Raw genomic sequence first — 18,990 nt, 5'->3', positions numbered from 1 at the left:
ACGGAAGCTCGCTTTAAGCTAAATGAAGAAAACTTTGCTGAAATTGGCTTTGAAAATTTTACTCTTCCAATGTGAATTTCATGAATTATATGTTCATGTCAAGAACTTCAGGAAACTTTAGCATGCACTTATGGAAATTTAAGTGCTTTGTTCTATCTTAAAATGCTACCTGAGTTATTTCACACAATGGTTTTGTTGTTACAAGTTCATATTATACCAGCAAAATGCCTTTTGAACAGGGGACAGACGTTCTCTAAATGGAAGGGATCCGTTGTGGACTGGTTGTTGGAGTCTTTCTACTCAGAAGTTTCAGACCATCTTTCTAGGTGAACTAGTGTTTCTGACATATATATTAGCCAACATAATGAAATTAAGGAAAGGGACATAGGAAATTTATCTTACTGTCTTCACTTTTTGCAGTTCTGATTATGTCACTTGCTGCACATTTTCCGTCAAGTCAAAGGACCAGAAACCATGCTATGGGGAAGGGACTAGTTCAGTGACTGAAGAACAGTAGTGTACATACTGGATCCCGAAGAAACTGTAGAATGGACTGAGAAGATGTCAAATAACCAGCTTGGACCAGAGTTCATGACCCTCCACAATACGAGATTAATGAAGAGAAAGAAGTCATCAGCAGCAATGAATCTTTTGGAAACAGCTGTACTTCAACTCGATAGATGAGTCAAAATGCAAGCTGTTGAATTCTTGTGTAAGTGATTCAGAAAAATGCTATGATACAATTCTGAACAGATCAACCACAGAGAGCACTGCAACAGAGACAATATGTTCTGTAGGAGGTAGAATAGCAACCGATTATTTACTGTCATCTCAAAATTCCATGGATTCTTCAATTGCTGAAAATGCTGAAAGAACCAAATCAAGCTTTGATAACAACTCAGAGGCAGCAGATCTCACTCGTGGATCTGCACTCAAAAGCTTTAATGAATGTACTTCTTTTGTGGAGCTTTACAGATGGCAGGATCTTAAAGCTTCATAAAGTTACAACCATGGAGATGTCAATATCTCATCTGATGAGAACTCAAGCATGAAAGTGACCAATTCCAAACCATGGCTTATGACAGCCCAAGACAAAAGTGAAAGATTTAAACAGTCCTAAAGACTTTTTAGGAGAGTCAAATATACACCCAGTACTTTCCATCCATATCTTACCCAAGATTCAGCAGTGGAAGTTGCATGCTATGAGATGTTCGGAGAAGAAACAGGATCTTCTGGCATTTCCGTAAAAATAATAAAGAGGGTGTGGTAGAACAAATGCTGTTACACCAGAACACAAGTCAAACTAAAGATGCAACTAAGCTGACCATTAGTGTTCAAGAAGCACCAAGTTCTTCCAGTGAAACTAAGCAAGCAAGCCACTAGTATGCAAGAAGACAAGAATTAAGTGAACAACATCAAAGTGAGCTATCTAGAGATTCCACAGTTGTTGAATTGCTGGCCAAGGACAAAAGCATGAAATGCAACATCAGAATTTGTCAAACCTGTCAGGAGAAACCCAAGGCGCTACAGAAAGCAATAATGCATGTGATAACCGAGAAAACATTCAGCCGAATACATCAGTGTCAGACTTGAATAAGCATGACCTGTATTTGGCAAAGAACTCAATGAAATTAATGATGCTACTTCAAAAGCAAAAGGTAGAAAGGTTGCAAGGATAAAAAAAAGACTTTGACTGGGATAGTTTAAGGAGACAGGGGAAGTGAATGGAAGGAAAGAAAGACCAGAAAACAACATGGACTCATTGGATGGGAAGCTGTAAGATGCGCTGATGTTAATAAGATTGCCAATACCATCAAGGAACGAGGTATGAACAACATGCTTGCTGAACGAATAAAGGTAAAAAATTTAAATTCCATCACAAAAAATCTCAAATTTGTAAATGTACTAACCACAGATAGCAAGCTTTTCACATCAAGTAATTTTAGTTGACAACCATGTAGGATTTCCTTAACCGAATTGTTAGGAACACGGAGGCATTGACTGGAATGGCTGAGAGATGTCACCTGACAAAGCAAAGTAAGTCATAAAGTAAATTCCAATAGTTTCCTCGAAATACTGATATAATTTTGTAACAAATCATCTAAATATGCCACAACTGTGTTAGGATACTGTTAGCATACTTAATTTTTCATATAAAACTTAAAAGTTGCTAAACAAGATTTATTCTTCTAGAGAGTATCTGCTAAGCATACGAGGACTGGGTTTGAAAAGTGTGGAGTGTGTGCGACTTCTTACACTTCACCACCTTGCGTTTCCAGTAAGTTAGTAATAAGATGCAAATATATCAAAACAAATGGGACATTGTCTAACTTTTTGATACTATGACAGGTTGACACAAATGTTGGACGCATAGCTGTAAGACTTGGATGGGTCACTTCAGCCACTGCCTGAGTCGCTGCAGTTGCATCTTCTAGAACTGTGAGTATATGTATAAAAAGACAACTGATATAAACTATTGGTGTTTACAACAGAACTAATATTCTTGTACCTACAGGTATCCAGTGCTGGAATCCATTCAAAAATTCTATGGCCCAGATTGTGCAAACTTGATCAACGAACTCTGTAAAGACAAATTCCATTGCATCTTATTATTTTAACTTCTTAATTTGCTTACTTTATACAATTAGCAAGAAACTAAAAAAATATGTTATTTAGAGTTAATTGTTATTAATTCGTTGCAATATTTACTAATAGGTATGAGCTGCATTACCAGATGATTACATTGGAAAGGTATGTTGCAATATATACATATTAAATTTTAATTAAGCACCTTGCCGATAACAACATGCTAAAGCCAAGAAGAAAAATATTATTAGCAGGGCTTCTGCACAAAAAGCAAACCAAATTGCAATGCATGTCCAATGAGAGGAGAATGCAGACATTTTGCTAGTGCATTCGCAAGGTTCGCATCTTTATGTTATAGTTTCTAGCTTTATATTTTGCATTTATAGTTCTCAAGGAGCAGCTATCAGTTTAATGTTATTTACCACCATCCATTACCTTCTTAGTTCATTCAGGTAATTTGTGGATGTGGAGTTATCATAAAGAAAAAAAGAACATTTCAGCTAATTAAGAATATCCAGCCATGGATCAGATTATTAATCCTCTTATTCGTAATTATAGATACAGTAAACGGCAGTAATCCCATACTGTAGACCTGATAGGAAAAAAATTTCCAATAAGATACATATACAAATATAAGATTTGATAATTTGACCGCATACAACTTTGAATGCAGCTCTAGGCTTGCTCTGCCAGGGCCAGAGGAGAGATTATAGTGAGTGCAAAAGCAAATATAACTTCAGACCAAAACCCTGAAGTGATAATCAATAAACTGCCACTGCCCTTACCCCAGGCAATGGATCAACCTGAAGGAAACCAGCAATCAGAAGCAATATTAGAAGCCAATAACTGTGAGCCTATATTGAAGAACCAGGACCCCAGAACCAGAATGCCCACAAGTAACAGAAACTGACATGGAGGATACATTCTGTGAGGACCCAGATGAAATTCCTACTATCAAGCTTAACATGGAAGAGTTCTCTCAGACCTTACAGAATTATGGCAAGACCAAATGCAATCTCCGGAAGGGCAGTCTCCGAGTTTACTCCCATTACACCAGACAAAGCCAAGAGAGGGAATAGCAACCAGGTTTCTCAATTACAAAACTCACCTACAGATGACAGAACAAACCCAGAAAGAGATGCACAGAATAATGAAGTTGCTGCTGAAAGAGAACCCAACAGTATCTGGTGCAATAAAGAACTCTTCCAGCATCATACAGATACATCAGTTGCAGCAGCTTCCACACAGTTACAGGAGAATCACAACCCTGACAAGCAAGAAAGTCATGGTATTGACCTGAACAAAACACCCCAGCTTAAACCGAGGAGGAAAAAGCACAGGCCAAAGGTGGCCAAAGAAGACAAACTTAAAACTCCAAAATCAGCAATCAGAAAGCCTGCTGGTTCTGGTAAGCGGAAGTATGAGCGAAAGAAGGGAACGAACAAAGATCCAACATGCTCCCCATCACAGGCAGCTGGAGAATTTATTGATCCAAAGACACTAGAGCCTTCCAAGGAATCATGCAGAAAGACCTTAAACTTTGACAATGAAGGGCAAACTAGAGAGGAAAACTCTACTTGCAAGTCCTCTGATTTAGTTTCAGAATCGGGGACAAAGGACATCCTTGAAAGAGGAATTCAATCAAAATCATCCTTACAGCTCGATGAAGGCTCTGAAGTGACAACTCTAAAGCCAGTGACACCAAAGCCTGCTGGGTCTAAAACAAATCCAAAAGTTAAGAGGAAGTATGTGCGGAGAAAGGGACTTAACAAAGACTCAACATCTTCTCCAGATGAAGCAGTAGCGGGAAACTACATTGATCCAAAACCACCTGAACCTACCAATGAATCATGTAGAATTTCTGATGCAGGACAGTCTAGAGATGAACACTCCAAGTCAATTTGTTTCGGTTCAGTTTCAGAGTCACTGGGAAATGAATTCGGTAAATCAGAATTGATCGTGGACCTCAGCAAATGGATTGAAGTGATGACTCCAACGCCAGCTGATTCTAAAAAAAAGCCAAGAGTTAAGAGGAAGTATGTGAGAAAGCAGGGACTCAGCAAAGACTCAACTGTTTCCCCAACAGAAGTACCACTAGAAAACAAGGATCTAAGAGTACTTGAGCCTACCAAGAAGTCATGTAGAAGGACCTTAAAATTTGACATAGAAGGGCAACATAGAGATGAAAAGTCTACATGCAGGTCCGGTTTTGATTTAGATGGAGCATCACAGGCAAGTGACTTCTATAGAAGAGGAATTCAGTCAGAATCAACTGTACAACTCAATGAAGGAATTGAATTGGCCATAGAAAATACACAAGTCGGCATTGCCTATGATCTCAGCCGTTCAGTGAATCAAAATCTAAAAGATTACACGTCATTGCCTGAAGGACAGGTACCTCTTCCCACTGAGACTAGTCCCCAAGGACAAAAACATAATGCTAGTTTCAGAAAGGATGATAATACAGAATGTGAAGGTCAAGTGGCTGCAAATATTGGGCAGGAAGCTACTAAACAGATGATGTTGCAAATAGAGACTCAACAATCACCAGGAATCACAAATGAATCCAAATGCAACAACTGCACAATCTTTATTGAACCAGGACAAGCATGGAGATCAAAGAGAAAGTATTCCAACGCAGTTGAGCATGCAGAAGCCAGCAACTCAAATCTGATTGGAATTGAATATAATACTTTACAAGCATATCAAAACCCTTGGGTCCCAAAAATTCACAAGAAAAAGAGAACTGAGAAAGGGCAAAACTCTTCTACATCTAGCACATCATCCTCTGTGACTGCTGCAAAAGATGTCACACTGGAAACAACATGCTATCAAGATGATACCAAAGCAAATCCTTCTGTATCCAAAATCAATAACTCTGTTTCCACTCCTCAATGGAATGCTGGTGGCATTGCAACACTTGGAGAGGCAAGAAGCAATCTTCAAGATAAACAGAAAACCTTTGAGGGTATCCTAGCTTTAACTCCAACAGAGAGTGTGACAAAAAAGAGATCCAAGGGTCTTACTCGGGTTCGAGATTTGGCTTCTCTAACCAGATTGGCAGAATGTGGAATGCAACCAACTTACCCAGGCAACCAAGGGCAGTTGGATTGTGATATGCAACAAGTTGGGAATCCACAGAGACCTCACACATGTATAGAAGCACTAGTAGCAGAGGTGCGTGAGACATTGGCTCGAAAGAAGCGAACTAAGAAGAGAAACTCTTTTTTCAATTCTGCATCCACCAGTACTAATGAAGCCCAAAAGCAGCAAAAGTTCATCTTGTATAACCACCTCCAGTTCTCATTAGGTACTTAATGCAATCTTTAACCGTTTATTATCCAGTCCAACAGGAAATTTTTGTCTATTATATTTCTTTAATGCTACCATTCTGCCAAAATGTTCTAATTAATTTCATACAAACCATTTGATGCAGGTGCTCTTCCAGAACTAACATGGACACGAATGATCTCCATTGATGAACTCACTGAGCAATTAGAGAAACTAGACATCAACAGAGAAAGTAGCAACATCGATCACCAAGAGCAGAACGCCCTTGTCCCTTACAGCATGAGATACCAAGAGCAGAATGCACTTGTCATTTATAACAGAGATGGCACAGTTGTACCATTTCATGGCTCATTTGAGCTTGTAAAGAAACGGCGTCCACGGCCTAAGGTAGACCTTGATGAAGAAACTAATAGAGTATGGAAGCTTCTATTGGAAAATATCAACAGTCAAGGCATTGATGGAACAGATGAAGAGAACACAAAATGGTGGGAAGAAGAACGGAGAGTGTTTCATGGTCGTGTAGACTCGTTTATAGCTCGCATGCATCTTGTGCAAGGTAGCATTCCTTTTCCTGACATCTCCCTATATAAACTTCAGACTTGTGAGAATCCCAAATGCTTATCTAGGAATTTAGATGCATGGGTTATTAGGATTTCCATAATGTAATATGGCTACAAACCACAAAAGTCTAGAAAGAAGAACACACAATACTATTGTGATCATCCCACTATCAAAAGAGAGAATGCTGAACCTTCTATATTTTATATTTTTTCTTTTCCGGTTTCTTTGGCAATACCATATAAGTTTTCAGAACAAGCCAAAATATATAGATAGGGTATAGGTAAAAGCTTAATTGGAAAAAAGAATCAGGGCACACTGAATTTGGAGCATCTTAAATGTTCTTGATACATTGACACCACATTAAAATGTCAACCGCCGTTGTACAGCCTAAATAACATGATACAATTCTACAGTCCAAATAAGATAATATCCAATAGCAGGGGAAAAGTAACTACAAAATTTAGTTAAGGTTAGAATAGATGGCAGTCAAATTGTGTACCAAGCTAAATTCCAAAAATTTTGTGCTCAACCTGACAAGCATCTTAATGTAATGGAAAGGACATCTGCCTCCATGTAATTGTAATTTAAAGGCAGACAAAACCAAATGTGTATTCTGCAAAAACGGAAGCTCTGCTTTAAGCCAAATGAAGAAAACTTTGCTGAAATTGGCTTTGAAAATTTTACTCTTCCAATGTGAATTTCATGAATCTATATGTTCATGTCAAGAACTTCAGGAAACTTTAATGCATGCACTTATGGAAATTTTAAGTGCTTTGTTCTATCTTAAAATGCTACCTGAGTTATTTCACACAATGGTTTTGTTTGTTACAAGTTCATATTATACCAGCAAAATGCCTTTTGAACAGGGGACAGACGCTTCTCTAAATGGAAGGGATCCGTTGTGGACTCGGTTGTTGGAGTCTTTCTTACTCAGAATGTTTCAGACCATCTTTCTAGGTGAACTAGTGTTTCTGACATATATATTAGCCCAACATAATGAAATTAAAGGAAAGGGACATAGGAAATTTATCTTACTGTCTTCACCTTTTTGCAGTTCTGCATTTATGTCACTTGCTGCACATTTTCCGCTCAAGTCAAAGGACCAGAAACCATGCTATGGGGAAGGGACTAGTTCAGTGACTGAAGAACAAGCAGTGTACATACTGGATCCCGAAGAAACTGTAGAATGGACTGAGAAGATGTCAAATCAACCAGCTTGTGACCAGAGTTCCATGACCCTCCACAATACCGAGATTAATGAAGAGAAAGAAGTCATCAGCAGCAATGAATCTTTTGGAAACAGCTGTACTGTCAACTCGATAGATGAGTCAAAATGCAAGCTGTTGAATTCTTGTGTAAGTGATTCAGAAACATGCTATGATACAATTCTGAACAGATCAACCACAGAGAGCACTGCAACAGAGACAATATGTTCTGTAGGAGGTAGAATAGCAACCGATTATTTACTTTCATCTCAAAATTCCATGGATTCTTCAATTGCTGAAAATGCTGAAAGAACCAAATCAAGCTTTGATAACAACTCAGAGGCAGCAGATCTCACTCGTGGGTCTGCACTCAACAGCTTTAATGAATGTACTTCTTTTGTGGAGCTTTTACAGATGGCAGGATCTTACAAGCTTCATAAAGTTTACAACCATGGAGATGTCAATATCTCATCTGATGAGAACTCAAAGCATGAAAGTGACCAATTCCAAACCATGGCTTATGACAGCCCAAGACAAAAAGTGGAAGATTTAAACAGCCCTAAAGACTTTTTAGGAGAGTCAAATATACCACCCAGTACTTTCCATCCATATCTTACCCAAGATTCAGCAGTGGAAGTTGCATGCTATGAGATGCTTGGAGAAGAAACAGGATCTTCTGGCATTTCCGTAAAAAATAATAAAGAGGGTGTGGTAGAACAAATTGCTGTTACACCAGAACTCACAAGTCAAACTAAAGATACAACTAAGCTGACCATTAGTGTTCAAGAAGCACCAAGTTCTTCCAGTGAAACTAAGCAAGCAAGCAACAGTATGCAAGAAGACCAGAATTTAAGTGAACAACATCAAAGTGAGCTATCTAGAGATTCCACAGTTGTTGAATTGCTGGCCAAAGGACAAAAGCATGAAATGCAACATCAGAATTTGTCAAACCTGTCAGGAGAAACCCAAGGCGCTACAGAAAGCAATAATGCATGTGATAACCGAGAAAACATTCAGCCGAATACATCAGTGTCAGACTTGAATAAGCATGACCATGTATTTGGCAAAGAACTCAATGAAATTAATGATGCTACTTCAAAAGCAAAAGGTAGAAAGGTTGCAAAGGATAAAAAAAAAGACTTTGACTGGGATAGTTTAAGGAGACAGGTGGAAGTGAATGGAAGGAAAGAAAGACCAGAAAACAACATGGACTCATTGGATTGGGAAGCTGTAAGATGCGCTGATGTTAATAAGATTGCCAATACCATCAAGGAACGAGGTATGAACAACATGCTTGCTGAACGAATAAAGGTAAAAAATTTAAATTCCATCACAAAAAATCTCAAATTTGTAAATGTACTAACCACAGATAGCAAGCTTTTCACATCAAGTAATTTTAGTTGACAATCCATGTAGGATTTCCTTAACCGAATTGTTAGAGAACACGGAGGCATTGATCTGGAATGGCTGAGAGATGTTCCACCTGACAAAGCAAAGTAAGTCATAAAGTAAATTCCAATAGTTTCCTCGAAATACTGATATAATTTTGTAACACATCATCTAAATATGCCACAACTGTGTTGGCATACTGTTAGCATACTTAATTTTTCATATAAAACTTAAAAGTTGCTAAACAAGATTTATTCTTCTAGAGAGTATCTGCTAAGCATACGAGGACTGGGTTTGAAAAGTGTGGAGTGTGTGCGACTTCTTACACTTCACCACCTTGCGTTTCCAGTAAGTTAGTAATAAGATGCAAATATATCTAAAACAAATGGAACATTGTCTAACTTTTATGATACTATGACAGGTTGACACAAATGTTGGACGCATAGCTGTAAGACTTGGATGGGTTCCACTTCAGCCACTGCCTGAGTCGCTGCAGTTGCATCTTCTAGAACTGTGAGTATCATGTATAAAAAGACAACTGATATAAACTATTGGTGTTTACAACAGAACTAATATTTTGTACCTACAGGTATCCAGTGCTGGAATCCATTCAAAAATATCTATGGCCCAGATTGTGCAAACTTGATCAACGAACTCTGTAAAGACAAATTCCATTGCATCTTATTATTTTGACTCCTTAATTTGCTTATATACAATTAGCAAGAAAACTAAAAAAAAATATGTTATTTAGAGTTAATTGTTATTAATTCGTTGCAATATTTACTAATAGGTATGAGCTGCATTACCAGATGATTACATTCGGAAAGGTATGTTGCATACATATACATATTAAATTTTAATTTAAGCACCTTGCCGATAAACATGCTAAAGCCAAGAAGAAAAATATTATTTATGCAGGTCTTCTGCACAAAAAGCAAACCAAATTGCAATGCATGTCCAATGAGAGGAGAATGCAGACATTTTGCTAGTGCATTCGCAAGGTTCGCATCTTACTTGTTATAGTTTCTAGCTTTATATTTTGCATTTATAGTTCTCAAGGAGCAGCTATCAGTTTAATGTTATTTACCACCATCCATTACCTTCTTAGTTCATTCAGGTAATTTGTGGATGTGGAGTTATCATAAAGAAAAAAAGAACATTTCAGCTAATTAAGAATATCCAGCCATGGATCAGATTATTAATCCTCTTATTCTGTAATTATAGATACAGTAAACGGCAGTAATCCCATACTGTAGACCTGATAGGAAAAAAAATTTCCAATAAGATACATATACAAATATTAAGATTTGATAATTTGACCACATACAACTTTGAATGCAGCTCTAGGCTTGCTCTGCCAGGGCCAGAGGAGAGATCTATAGTGAGTGCAAAAGCAAATATAACTTCAGACCAAAACCCTGAAGTGATAATCAATAAACTGCCACTGCCATTACCCCAGGCAATGGATCAACCTGAAGGAAACCAGCAATCAGAAGCAATATTAGAAGCCAATAACTGTGAGCCTATTATTGAAGAACCAGCGACCCCAGAACCAGAATGCCCACAAGTAACAGAAACTGACATGGAGGATACATTCTGTGAGGACCCAGATGAAATTCCTACTATCAAGCTTAACATGGAAGAGTTCTCTCAGACCTTACAGAATTATGTGCAAGAAAATATGGAACTTCAAGAAGGTGACATGTCCAAGGCTTTAGTTGCTTTAAAAGCAGAAGTTGCATCCATTCCTACACCCAAGCTTAAGAATGTGAGTCGTCTACGAACAGAGCACCAAGTGTAAGTAAAAATTCGACTATGAAGCCTAATTAATTGAATTATCATTCAAAAATTTGGTGAAAAAAACCTGGACTGCTGGTTATAAATGGAAGATTAATTTGGTTCAGTAAGGTGAATGCCTATTGGATTAACAATTCCAAACTTTTCAAAAAGTTAGTTATTGAGAAATATCACAAGGAATTGAAATGATTCCTGATCAACAAATATGGGTAAGAAAAGCAGAGCAGAGAGGTAAAGAATGTGTGAATAATAGCTACACTATTGAGTAAACAAAACAAATAATTCCTAGAAAATCCCATATCCGTACTAAGTGGAAAACCCTTTAATTCATACTAATTCGATCTTGATCATCCTGCAGGTACGAACTTCCAGATTCACACCCTCTATTGGAAGGGGTAAGTTACTTTGCATCCAGTAAGCAGGAACATTATTGTTGTTAGTAGGTAAAAGTATAATGAGAAGCATTTAGTTAACTTTCTGTTTCCAAATGTCTTCCTACTTTTTGCTCTTTCCTAAATTAAAGTTGGAAAAAAGAGAACCTGATGATCCGGGCAGATACCTTCTTGCCGTATGGACACCAGGTGAGCAAAAAACCTTCCTCTCTAGACAAGCTTAGGATAACATGATTATTATAAAGTTACATATGTGTGTGCGCTACCTATCAGAATTTTGCCCATAGATGTGAGTTTTGCAAATTAATTCACAATTCAATGTAAATTTTTTTAGGTGAAATGCCAAATTCCATTCAACCACCTGAATGGAGGTGCAGTTCCCAAGAAAATGGCAAATTATGTGATGAGAAGACATGTTTTTCTTGCAACAGTGTTCGGGAATCACAATCTCATATCGTTCGAGGGACACTTTTGGTAAGAATGAATTTTACAGCCATGTATGACTTGTTCTAAGACTTTGTACATATAAAATGCTAACAGGCGCTAGAAACCTTTTATGTCAGATACCATGTCGAACAGCCATGAGAGGAAGCTTTCCCCTCAATGGCACATACTTCCAAGTTAATGAGGTAAACTCAACCCCAACACTCATGCATTGGATGCCTTTCCATTACTTAAACTCTTCCTTTTCGTTGTATACCATATCCACAGGTGTTTGCCGACCATGATTCTAGTCTGAACCCAATTAACGTCCCAAGGGAGTGGTTATGGAACCTACCACGAAGGACTGTGTTTTTTGGAACCTCCATACCAACAATATTTAAAGGTACAAGTTGTAATCAAGGATGGCTCTAATAATTGATATAAGGTCAAACCTATGCATTCAACTTCAGTCTTTTGTCTGTAGGTTTAACAACAGAAGGTATTCAGCACTGCTTCTGGAGAGGTATGTGACAATGTCAATTCTTTAGCTTTTCACTCTAGTGGCTGTGATAAGAAAACTTAGCCTTCAATAATCTAATTGTTACATTCTGTACACGTACAAACATTAGACCTAGCAATTTTTAGAATATAACTCAGCCCTACACAAGAAATGAGGCTTCTTACATGCTGAAGACTGGACACAGTGATGCCCATGAAAATAAGCAGCATCGTTTTTATTAATATTGTATAAATGGACACCAAAATGTGCTCTTTCACAGGTAAACATAGGATAGCTACCTTGTACTGGGCATGAAATTAGTATTTTTTTTTTTTTTTTTTTCTTCTTTCGGATTGTAGAAGTTTTCCCTTGCTACACCTGACAAAATCTGCCACAATAAATAACCTTAGCAATTCATGTCATCTGAAAAAAAGAGGGGTTTGAAAAAGTAAATTTGTTAGTCTGTATGACCACAATGCCTGGTCTCCTTCATCCAGAAAAGTTATGCTATCCAGGATCTTAAATCTAAGAGTATAATTTAGACATTAGGGCTATAAGAATTGGGAACTGAGTTAGAAATTAAATGGTTTTATAATTAGGGTTCTGAGATAGAACCCAGGCAATTGCAACTAGGATTCTAACAAAGCTACAAAATTCAAGAATACTCGATATATTCTCCCTCTAACTTAACTGAGAAATTAGATATATATTGTACAGGATATTAGCTCTCCAAAACCATTTTAGGAATATGAATCCTATATACGAAGCAAGAAGTCATGTACCTTTGACTAGGAAAGACCAAACGGAAAACAAGATGCTAATAAATTTAAATTATAGCTAACTCCAGTGTTTCTACTTATTACAGATTTTTCTCACTTGATAAAACTTTATTATGATGGAATCAGCAACACTATTAACTCCAAAAGTACACAGAATAAGATTTAAATTATGTTTGAATTGACTACATAAAATTCTAAAAAGTTCCACGCCTGTTGACCATTAAATCAATACTAACTTCATCACCACACAACATAAATTACCATACAATACTTCTCCTTTTTTGTCCAGATGACAAACCCTTTAACCGCTGAGGTTAGTTATACTCAAAAGGTCTAATCTTTCAGCCACAGGAGAGGCAATTATCAAGTTTACCCCAAAAAAAAAAAAAAAAAAAATGACCGCACAATGTAATTGACAAAATTGAAACTAAGCTATTCCTAATGAGTACTACTATACCAACAACTCTTTCTCACAAACTTTCTCTCATAACTCTAACATGACAACTCGCTATTAATTAGTGAAACCCATGTGAGACTCGTTGTGAATTGATCAATTACGAACTACCACGCCAAGATTATGAGAAAAAGTTTGTGAGAGAGAATTGTTGGTATAATATTATTCATTCCTAATACGTATAAAACAATGAAATAGAAGTCTTACCCAAACAAAATAATGAAATGAAAAGGTTTAATTTAACTAAGATAACTAAATCCTAAAATACAGAAAGACAAAGACTGCAACCTTCTTATGTCCTACATCAATTCTCCGACACTGAAAACAACTCCTAACGAGTAGGTTAGGTGCTCAATCAAATAGTTGTTGCCAACAAACAAGGAACCATCATAAATAGTTCATCTTGCACAAGTATAGGATAAATATTAGGGGTGGGCGGGTCCAAGTACCGGCCCAAATCCCATGATACAGGAATCAGAACCAGCTACTTCTTGGGATTTGGAACTGAAACTAGAACCGGCCAATTCCGATTCCTAATACCTGAAACAAGAACCTAAATCTCAGGTTCTAGTTCATAGTACCCAAGAAAATTACAAATACACCCTTATTATTCACAAAAATGACAACTATAACCTATAAAAATTACAAATACACCCCTAACTGTTTACAAAAATTACAAATGCATACTATAGTCTGTTTACAAAAATTACAATTCGCAATCAATAACTAAAAAGAAACATTCCAAGATGGATTTTAAACTCTGATTTTGCCACATCACAGAGGACACATACAAATTGTTGACGTGTTAAAATCATAACAGTTCACTGAAATCGCTTATTCCTATTGCTTAATACACACAAAACTTTCTTCTTACCAGAAGAAAGTTTTAAATCTTTCCCAAAGTAAACTGGTTCCTACAATTCATTGAAAAACTTCTTCATTTTAAATCAAATCTTTCTCCAAGAAGACAAACACGAATTTCAATAAAATCTTAAAGTTCTAAACACAACCAAAAGCAAAAACACTTCCAGAAAACAACCCAACGTTTCAAAATCAAGCCTTGGTCTCCAAAATAGACAGGCATGACTAGTTTCAAGATAGAAACTGTGGCATGCCAATCTTCATACAATTCCCTCTATGTTAACCCTTTAACCGAGTCGAGACACAACCGTAGTTGCCATGAAGGTGGAGAAGGTGTGAATTCCTTCACTCACAACGAAGCAAGCTAATTCCAATTTTTCTTCCAAAAAAACTAGAATGTATCTTTCAATTATCAGTGCACCCTGCAGTCTGGAAAAGGATTTGATAGCGAAATCAAAGGGAAATTCAAACAGAGGAGAGTGGTGACAACTAATTCGATGAATGAAAGAATGAAGCAAGCTAATTCCATTTTTTTCGACCAATTCGCAAAACCTAATTTCTTATTCGATAAACATAATTACATAATAGGCCCTATTGTTTTTTGAAATATCATTTAACTCCCGATTCGTAAACCGGTTTCTACTTGGGTACTCAAATCCCGATTTCAATTCCCGAGTCAGTTCCGATTCCTAACACTGATGGAACCGGTACCAGAACCGCACTGTACTGGTTCCACCTAATAAAGAACCAGAACTAACCCTGTGTGGTCGAGTTCCTAGTAGGAACCGAAATCAAAACTGAAACCTTGAGTACCTGTTGGTTCCAGTTCTACCCTAATTTCCTGCACAACCCTAATAAATATACCCACAAACTGGAAGGAAATCCTTTAGCTAAGGCAAAGATAGCACATCTTGATGTAGTATCAACTCTCTAAGAATTGTAAACTCCATGAACAAATACGCAAGAACGTGTTGTAATATATATTGTTTAAAGAGGAATAATGCAAAAATAAAACAAATGAACTATTGTTAGGATCCCACATTGAAAGGGAAAATGGTGGGCATGTGGGTTATAAAGGCTTGGGCACCCTTTCTTAGCAAGCCAGTTTTCCAAAAAGAGTTTTACCCAAGCCCATGAAAAACCCATGGCCTAACCCAAATTGTTGAGTTATTGGACTAGGCTTCTATCAATTGGTATCAAAGTATGATCCTGCGCCTATGTGGTAGCGCACGCATGGCAAGCTGACACGTGACAGACTAACCTTAAGCCCGGGCTGCTATCCCGAGAAAGGGCATGGAGGCCCAAAGAAAAGGGGATCCGCGTAGTCACCCAAGGGGTAAAGAGGCTGACGGGAGTAAAGAGGCCGACTTGGACGTCGGTTACAGAAGCGTGGTGGAATGTTAGGATCCCACATTAAAAGAAAAAATGGTGGGCATGTGGGTTCTAAAAGCTTGGACACCCTCCCTTGACAAGCCGATTTTCCAAGAAGAGTTCTACCCAATCCCATGAAAAACCCATGGTCTAACCCAAATTGTTGAGTTATTAGAGTGGGTTCCTATCAAGACTATTGAAACAGATGAAAAAGTGATGGGCTTTCTATTGCTGCTTCTTAATTCTCAAAGCTCACATTTCATTCATACATCCATATACATTTATATAATGGAATGAGACAGCTATTTATAGGAAATTGAGCCACACTTAAGAACAATCAAAATGAGTTAAAGAAAAAGTGAAGGAAACTTTATATACCCAAATCAACCCTTCCTTTCATATATTAATCTTTAATCAATTAAGCACTACTCTCAAGTGACAAATTGACTCAATTTGAAAAGAAAAAAAATGATGAAATAATTCATTCCCTTCACAACACTCCCCCTTTTATTTCTACTAACAAATAATTGTATTTAAACTCTGCTAAGAAAAAACCCAGCGGGATAAAAACCTTAACAAAAGTATACAATCATAGAATAAACTTAAAAGCGATGTTGCACTATACTCTTTTTCTCTTTATCAAGTTTTATCCCACTGAGTTTACTAGCAAGGCTTTTAACGAGAGGAGTGAATTATTCAATCACTCTTCTTTCATCAAATCGAAGTAATTTGTTACTTGGGAGTGGAGCCTAATAGATTAAAGATTGGCATATAAAAGGAAATGTTGTTATAGGTGTAGCAAGTTTCCTCCACTTGCTTTTCCTTTTACTTATTTTGATTGGTTCTAAGTGCAATTCAATTTCCCATAAATAACTACATCATTCTATTATATGAATGAAAAGTAAGCTTTTTTAGAGTTTAGAAGCAATAATAGAAAGCCTCATTACTTCTTCATCTATTTCAACTTAGTCCATTTGTTTTATTTTTGCACAATTCCTCTATCAACAATATATATGTAAGACAAATACCAAAGATGCATTTTTTCTCTTTCTAACCGAAATAATATTGCACATCTCAAATAGTTTCATTGTCACCCTATAAGACATTATCATATCATTTACCACATCAATATATCATTCACAAGTCAATACCATATAGAAAGAAACTTGGAATAGGAATTAGGGATACTATTTAGGATTTGTAACATTATTCTTCCAAGCCCTCCTTTACCTTTTGCCTATCTAATAAGATGAGTTCCATTACTTTCATCAAAGCCTTACATATAAAGACTCTGATTAAACTTTCAATCCTTTTAGCTACTCTGTTAAGAATTTGACGAAGATAGTAATAAAAGTACCGACAAAACAAAATTAATTAAAGTGAACCTTCTCCTCTGGAAAGTAAAGTTCAATTTTCTACCTCCAAATCCCAAAAACTTAAGGATCAAGGATTATCAACTAGAGGGTGTTCAAGTATTTAAGAGGTCAACTTCTTACCGCTAACTAAATGATAGACCAAAAGATTAACTTTTTCTTATTGTGGAGTTAATTCTCACAATGAAACTTTTGAATATATTTACTTTAAGCCCATATTAGAGATCAAATTTTCCATTTTTAGCAAAAAAAAAATTTGGTTTATTCCCCATAATATCAAAGGTTAAAGTAACATTCAGACACCACATAGTATACCACAAATTTAATTTTAATAGTTATTGAAACCAAAATGCAAGCACTAATCATGTACCCAATTTTTTTACCACATTAGCATTTGCAATCTTAAGGCTCGACCACTTTCCATGCTCCAATGCAATCTTTTATGCTACATAATTATAAACCTCTCCTTGATAGCTATTTTTATTTAAACCCTTGTGAGGTGCTTGCTTGCCTGTGACAGAGAGAGGCGCATGTATGTGCACCAACATGCATCCTTGATTAAGGAGCCAGTAAACAACAATTATTTCTCAAAGACAAGGGGCCTGCAGTGTTGTGAAAATTGATGATATTTTGAGTAGATATGCCCTTTGATAGGATAGATAAATTCCTTCCTACAACCATACTTGCAATAGAATAAGCAACCATTGTTTGTTATACAACCTTGAAACCATATTTGTGTTGCCTATTTTATTGATTGCAATCCAGAACCTTGAACTGCTTATAAAAAGTGGAAGATAGAGATTGGCCGTGGCCCAGTTCAATTTATTTGTAGGAAAGAAGTAGAAATACTAGAACCTAATACCCAATTTTGTTTCCTACAAATGTCCTGCGTATACTTTTTATTGAACTAATATCATGTGGCCAGTAATGCTCAAACTTGACTCAAAATTACTTGCAGGATTTGTTTGTGTGAGAGGATTTGACCAAAAAACACGAGCACCCCGTCCACTGATGGCTAGACTGCACTTCCCAGCAAGCAAGTTGAGCAAGACACGAGTTAAACCAGTTGCAGATGATAAGTAGACAACGAGAAATTGCATAAAAATTCATGACTGAGACCGGATCCAGAATGCCATTATGGCGATATATTGAGAACAAGACTAACAGCCAGTAGCTCACCATTAAAATCTTGTTTTCTGACCCTACGATGCTTGTAGCGTGTACATGTCTAAGAAGAGTCTGTAATTATCTAATTTCAGGCTCAAATTTGAGCCCATTCTTCTAATTTCAGCGAACATCAGCAATATGACATAAGCTACTGGATATTTACATGAACAGAGAAGAGTGTGTAAAAACCTAACACCAAGTGCGAGAGAGCATGAGCTCATGAATTTAATTTTCTATGTTGAATGTATCATAAAGTTCAAGTCATGTATATATAGGCCCTTAAATACAAAAAACCACAATAATATCAAAGGGTTTTCAGCAAGCTGATGTATCATTGTAAATTTGTATGCAAAATATGTAACAGAGATAAGGAGAAAGCAGTCTAGAAAACCTTGCTGACAATATTGTGATGTGGACAAGATTTAACAGATCCTTCACTTCGGTTGCTTTGAGATGATCCCAGATTTTGAAACCCAATCTGCATATTCCAAAGAAATTCACTCGAATTAGGCAACCTAGAGTGCCAAGAAAAGGTTGAGCTTGCATTTTATCAAACGGGGTAAAACATAAGAGAAAAGCATTATGTCAACGTAATAAACATTTGTTTAACAATTTCATCTTCAAAAAACACGAATTCAAACATGAACAAAGAAAACCTGAAATCAATGTCTTTGATCCATCATACGGAAGAGCTCAGATTTAGAAAATCCTGATTGAATATGAAATTCATTATATAAAAAGGTAAAATAAAACAAAACATCTAACCAAATCTCCTTCAAAAATAGTCATAATTAACTACTAACAAATCAGAAATTCTTATGAAATTTCCTTTAAAAAAAGAA

At 36.7% G+C, this 18,990-nt stretch overlaps 2 protein-coding genes and 1 pseudogene across 2 annotated transcripts; all 3 read left to right on the top strand.

Moving 5' to 3' along the window:
• The first annotated feature begins 1,478 nt into the window (after positions 1-1,478).
• On the top strand, positions 1,479-2,412 carry LOC116139751 (annotated as a pseudogene).
• A 1,170-nt stretch (positions 2,413-3,582) lies between these two features.
• LOC116139749 lies at positions 3,583-5,045 on the top strand. The gene is made up of 2 exons (XM_031425414.1): positions 3,583-4,980; positions 5,031-5,045. The coding sequence occupies exons 1-2, from the start codon at positions 3,583-3,585 to the stop codon at positions 5,043-5,045; spliced, it is 1,413 nt and encodes a 470-aa protein (XP_031281274.1).
• On the top strand, positions 4,988-18,470 carry LOC116139712 (transcriptional activator DEMETER-like). The gene is made up of 18 exons (XM_031425366.1): positions 4,988-5,896; positions 6,023-6,433; positions 7,305-7,395; positions 7,493-8,954; positions 9,060-9,139; positions 9,296-9,380; positions 9,454-9,545; positions 9,622-9,690; positions 9,823-9,859; positions 9,951-10,033; positions 10,374-10,829; positions 11,188-11,224; positions 11,353-11,410; positions 11,556-11,695; positions 11,785-11,850; positions 11,933-12,047; positions 12,129-12,167; positions 17,940-18,470. The coding sequence occupies exons 1-18, from the start codon at positions 5,104-5,106 to the stop codon at positions 18,062-18,064; spliced, it is 4,239 nt and encodes a 1,412-aa protein (XP_031281226.1). The 5' UTR covers positions 4,988-5,103; the 3' UTR covers positions 18,065-18,470.
• Positions 18,471-18,990: the final 520 nt, after the last annotated feature.

This window comes from Pistacia vera, unplaced genomic scaffold, assembly GCF_008641045.1.
Source record: "Pistacia vera cultivar Batoury unplaced genomic scaffold, PisVer_v2 Contig359, whole genome shotgun sequence".
Lineage (NCBI taxonomy): Eukaryota > Viridiplantae > Streptophyta > Magnoliopsida > Sapindales > Anacardiaceae > Pistacia > Pistacia vera.
This window is presented reverse-complemented; position numbering and strand designations above follow the sequence as displayed.

Coding starts and splice junctions, on each gene's coding strand:
- LOC116139749 (XM_031425414.1), top strand. CDS start 3,583: ATGGCAAGACCAAATGCAATCTCCGGAAGGGCAGTCTCCGAGTTTACT.
- LOC116139712 (XM_031425366.1), top strand. CDS start 5,104: ATGATGTTGCAAATAGAGACTCAACAATCACCAGGAATCACAAATGAA. Junction 5,897..6,022: donor CCACCTCCAGTTCTCATTAG/GTACTTAATGCA, acceptor CATTTGATGCAG/GTGCTCTTCCAGAACTAACA. Junction 11,225..11,352: donor CACACCCTCTATTGGAAGGG/GTAAGTTACTTT, acceptor CCTAAATTAAAG/TTGGAAAAAAGAGAACCTGA.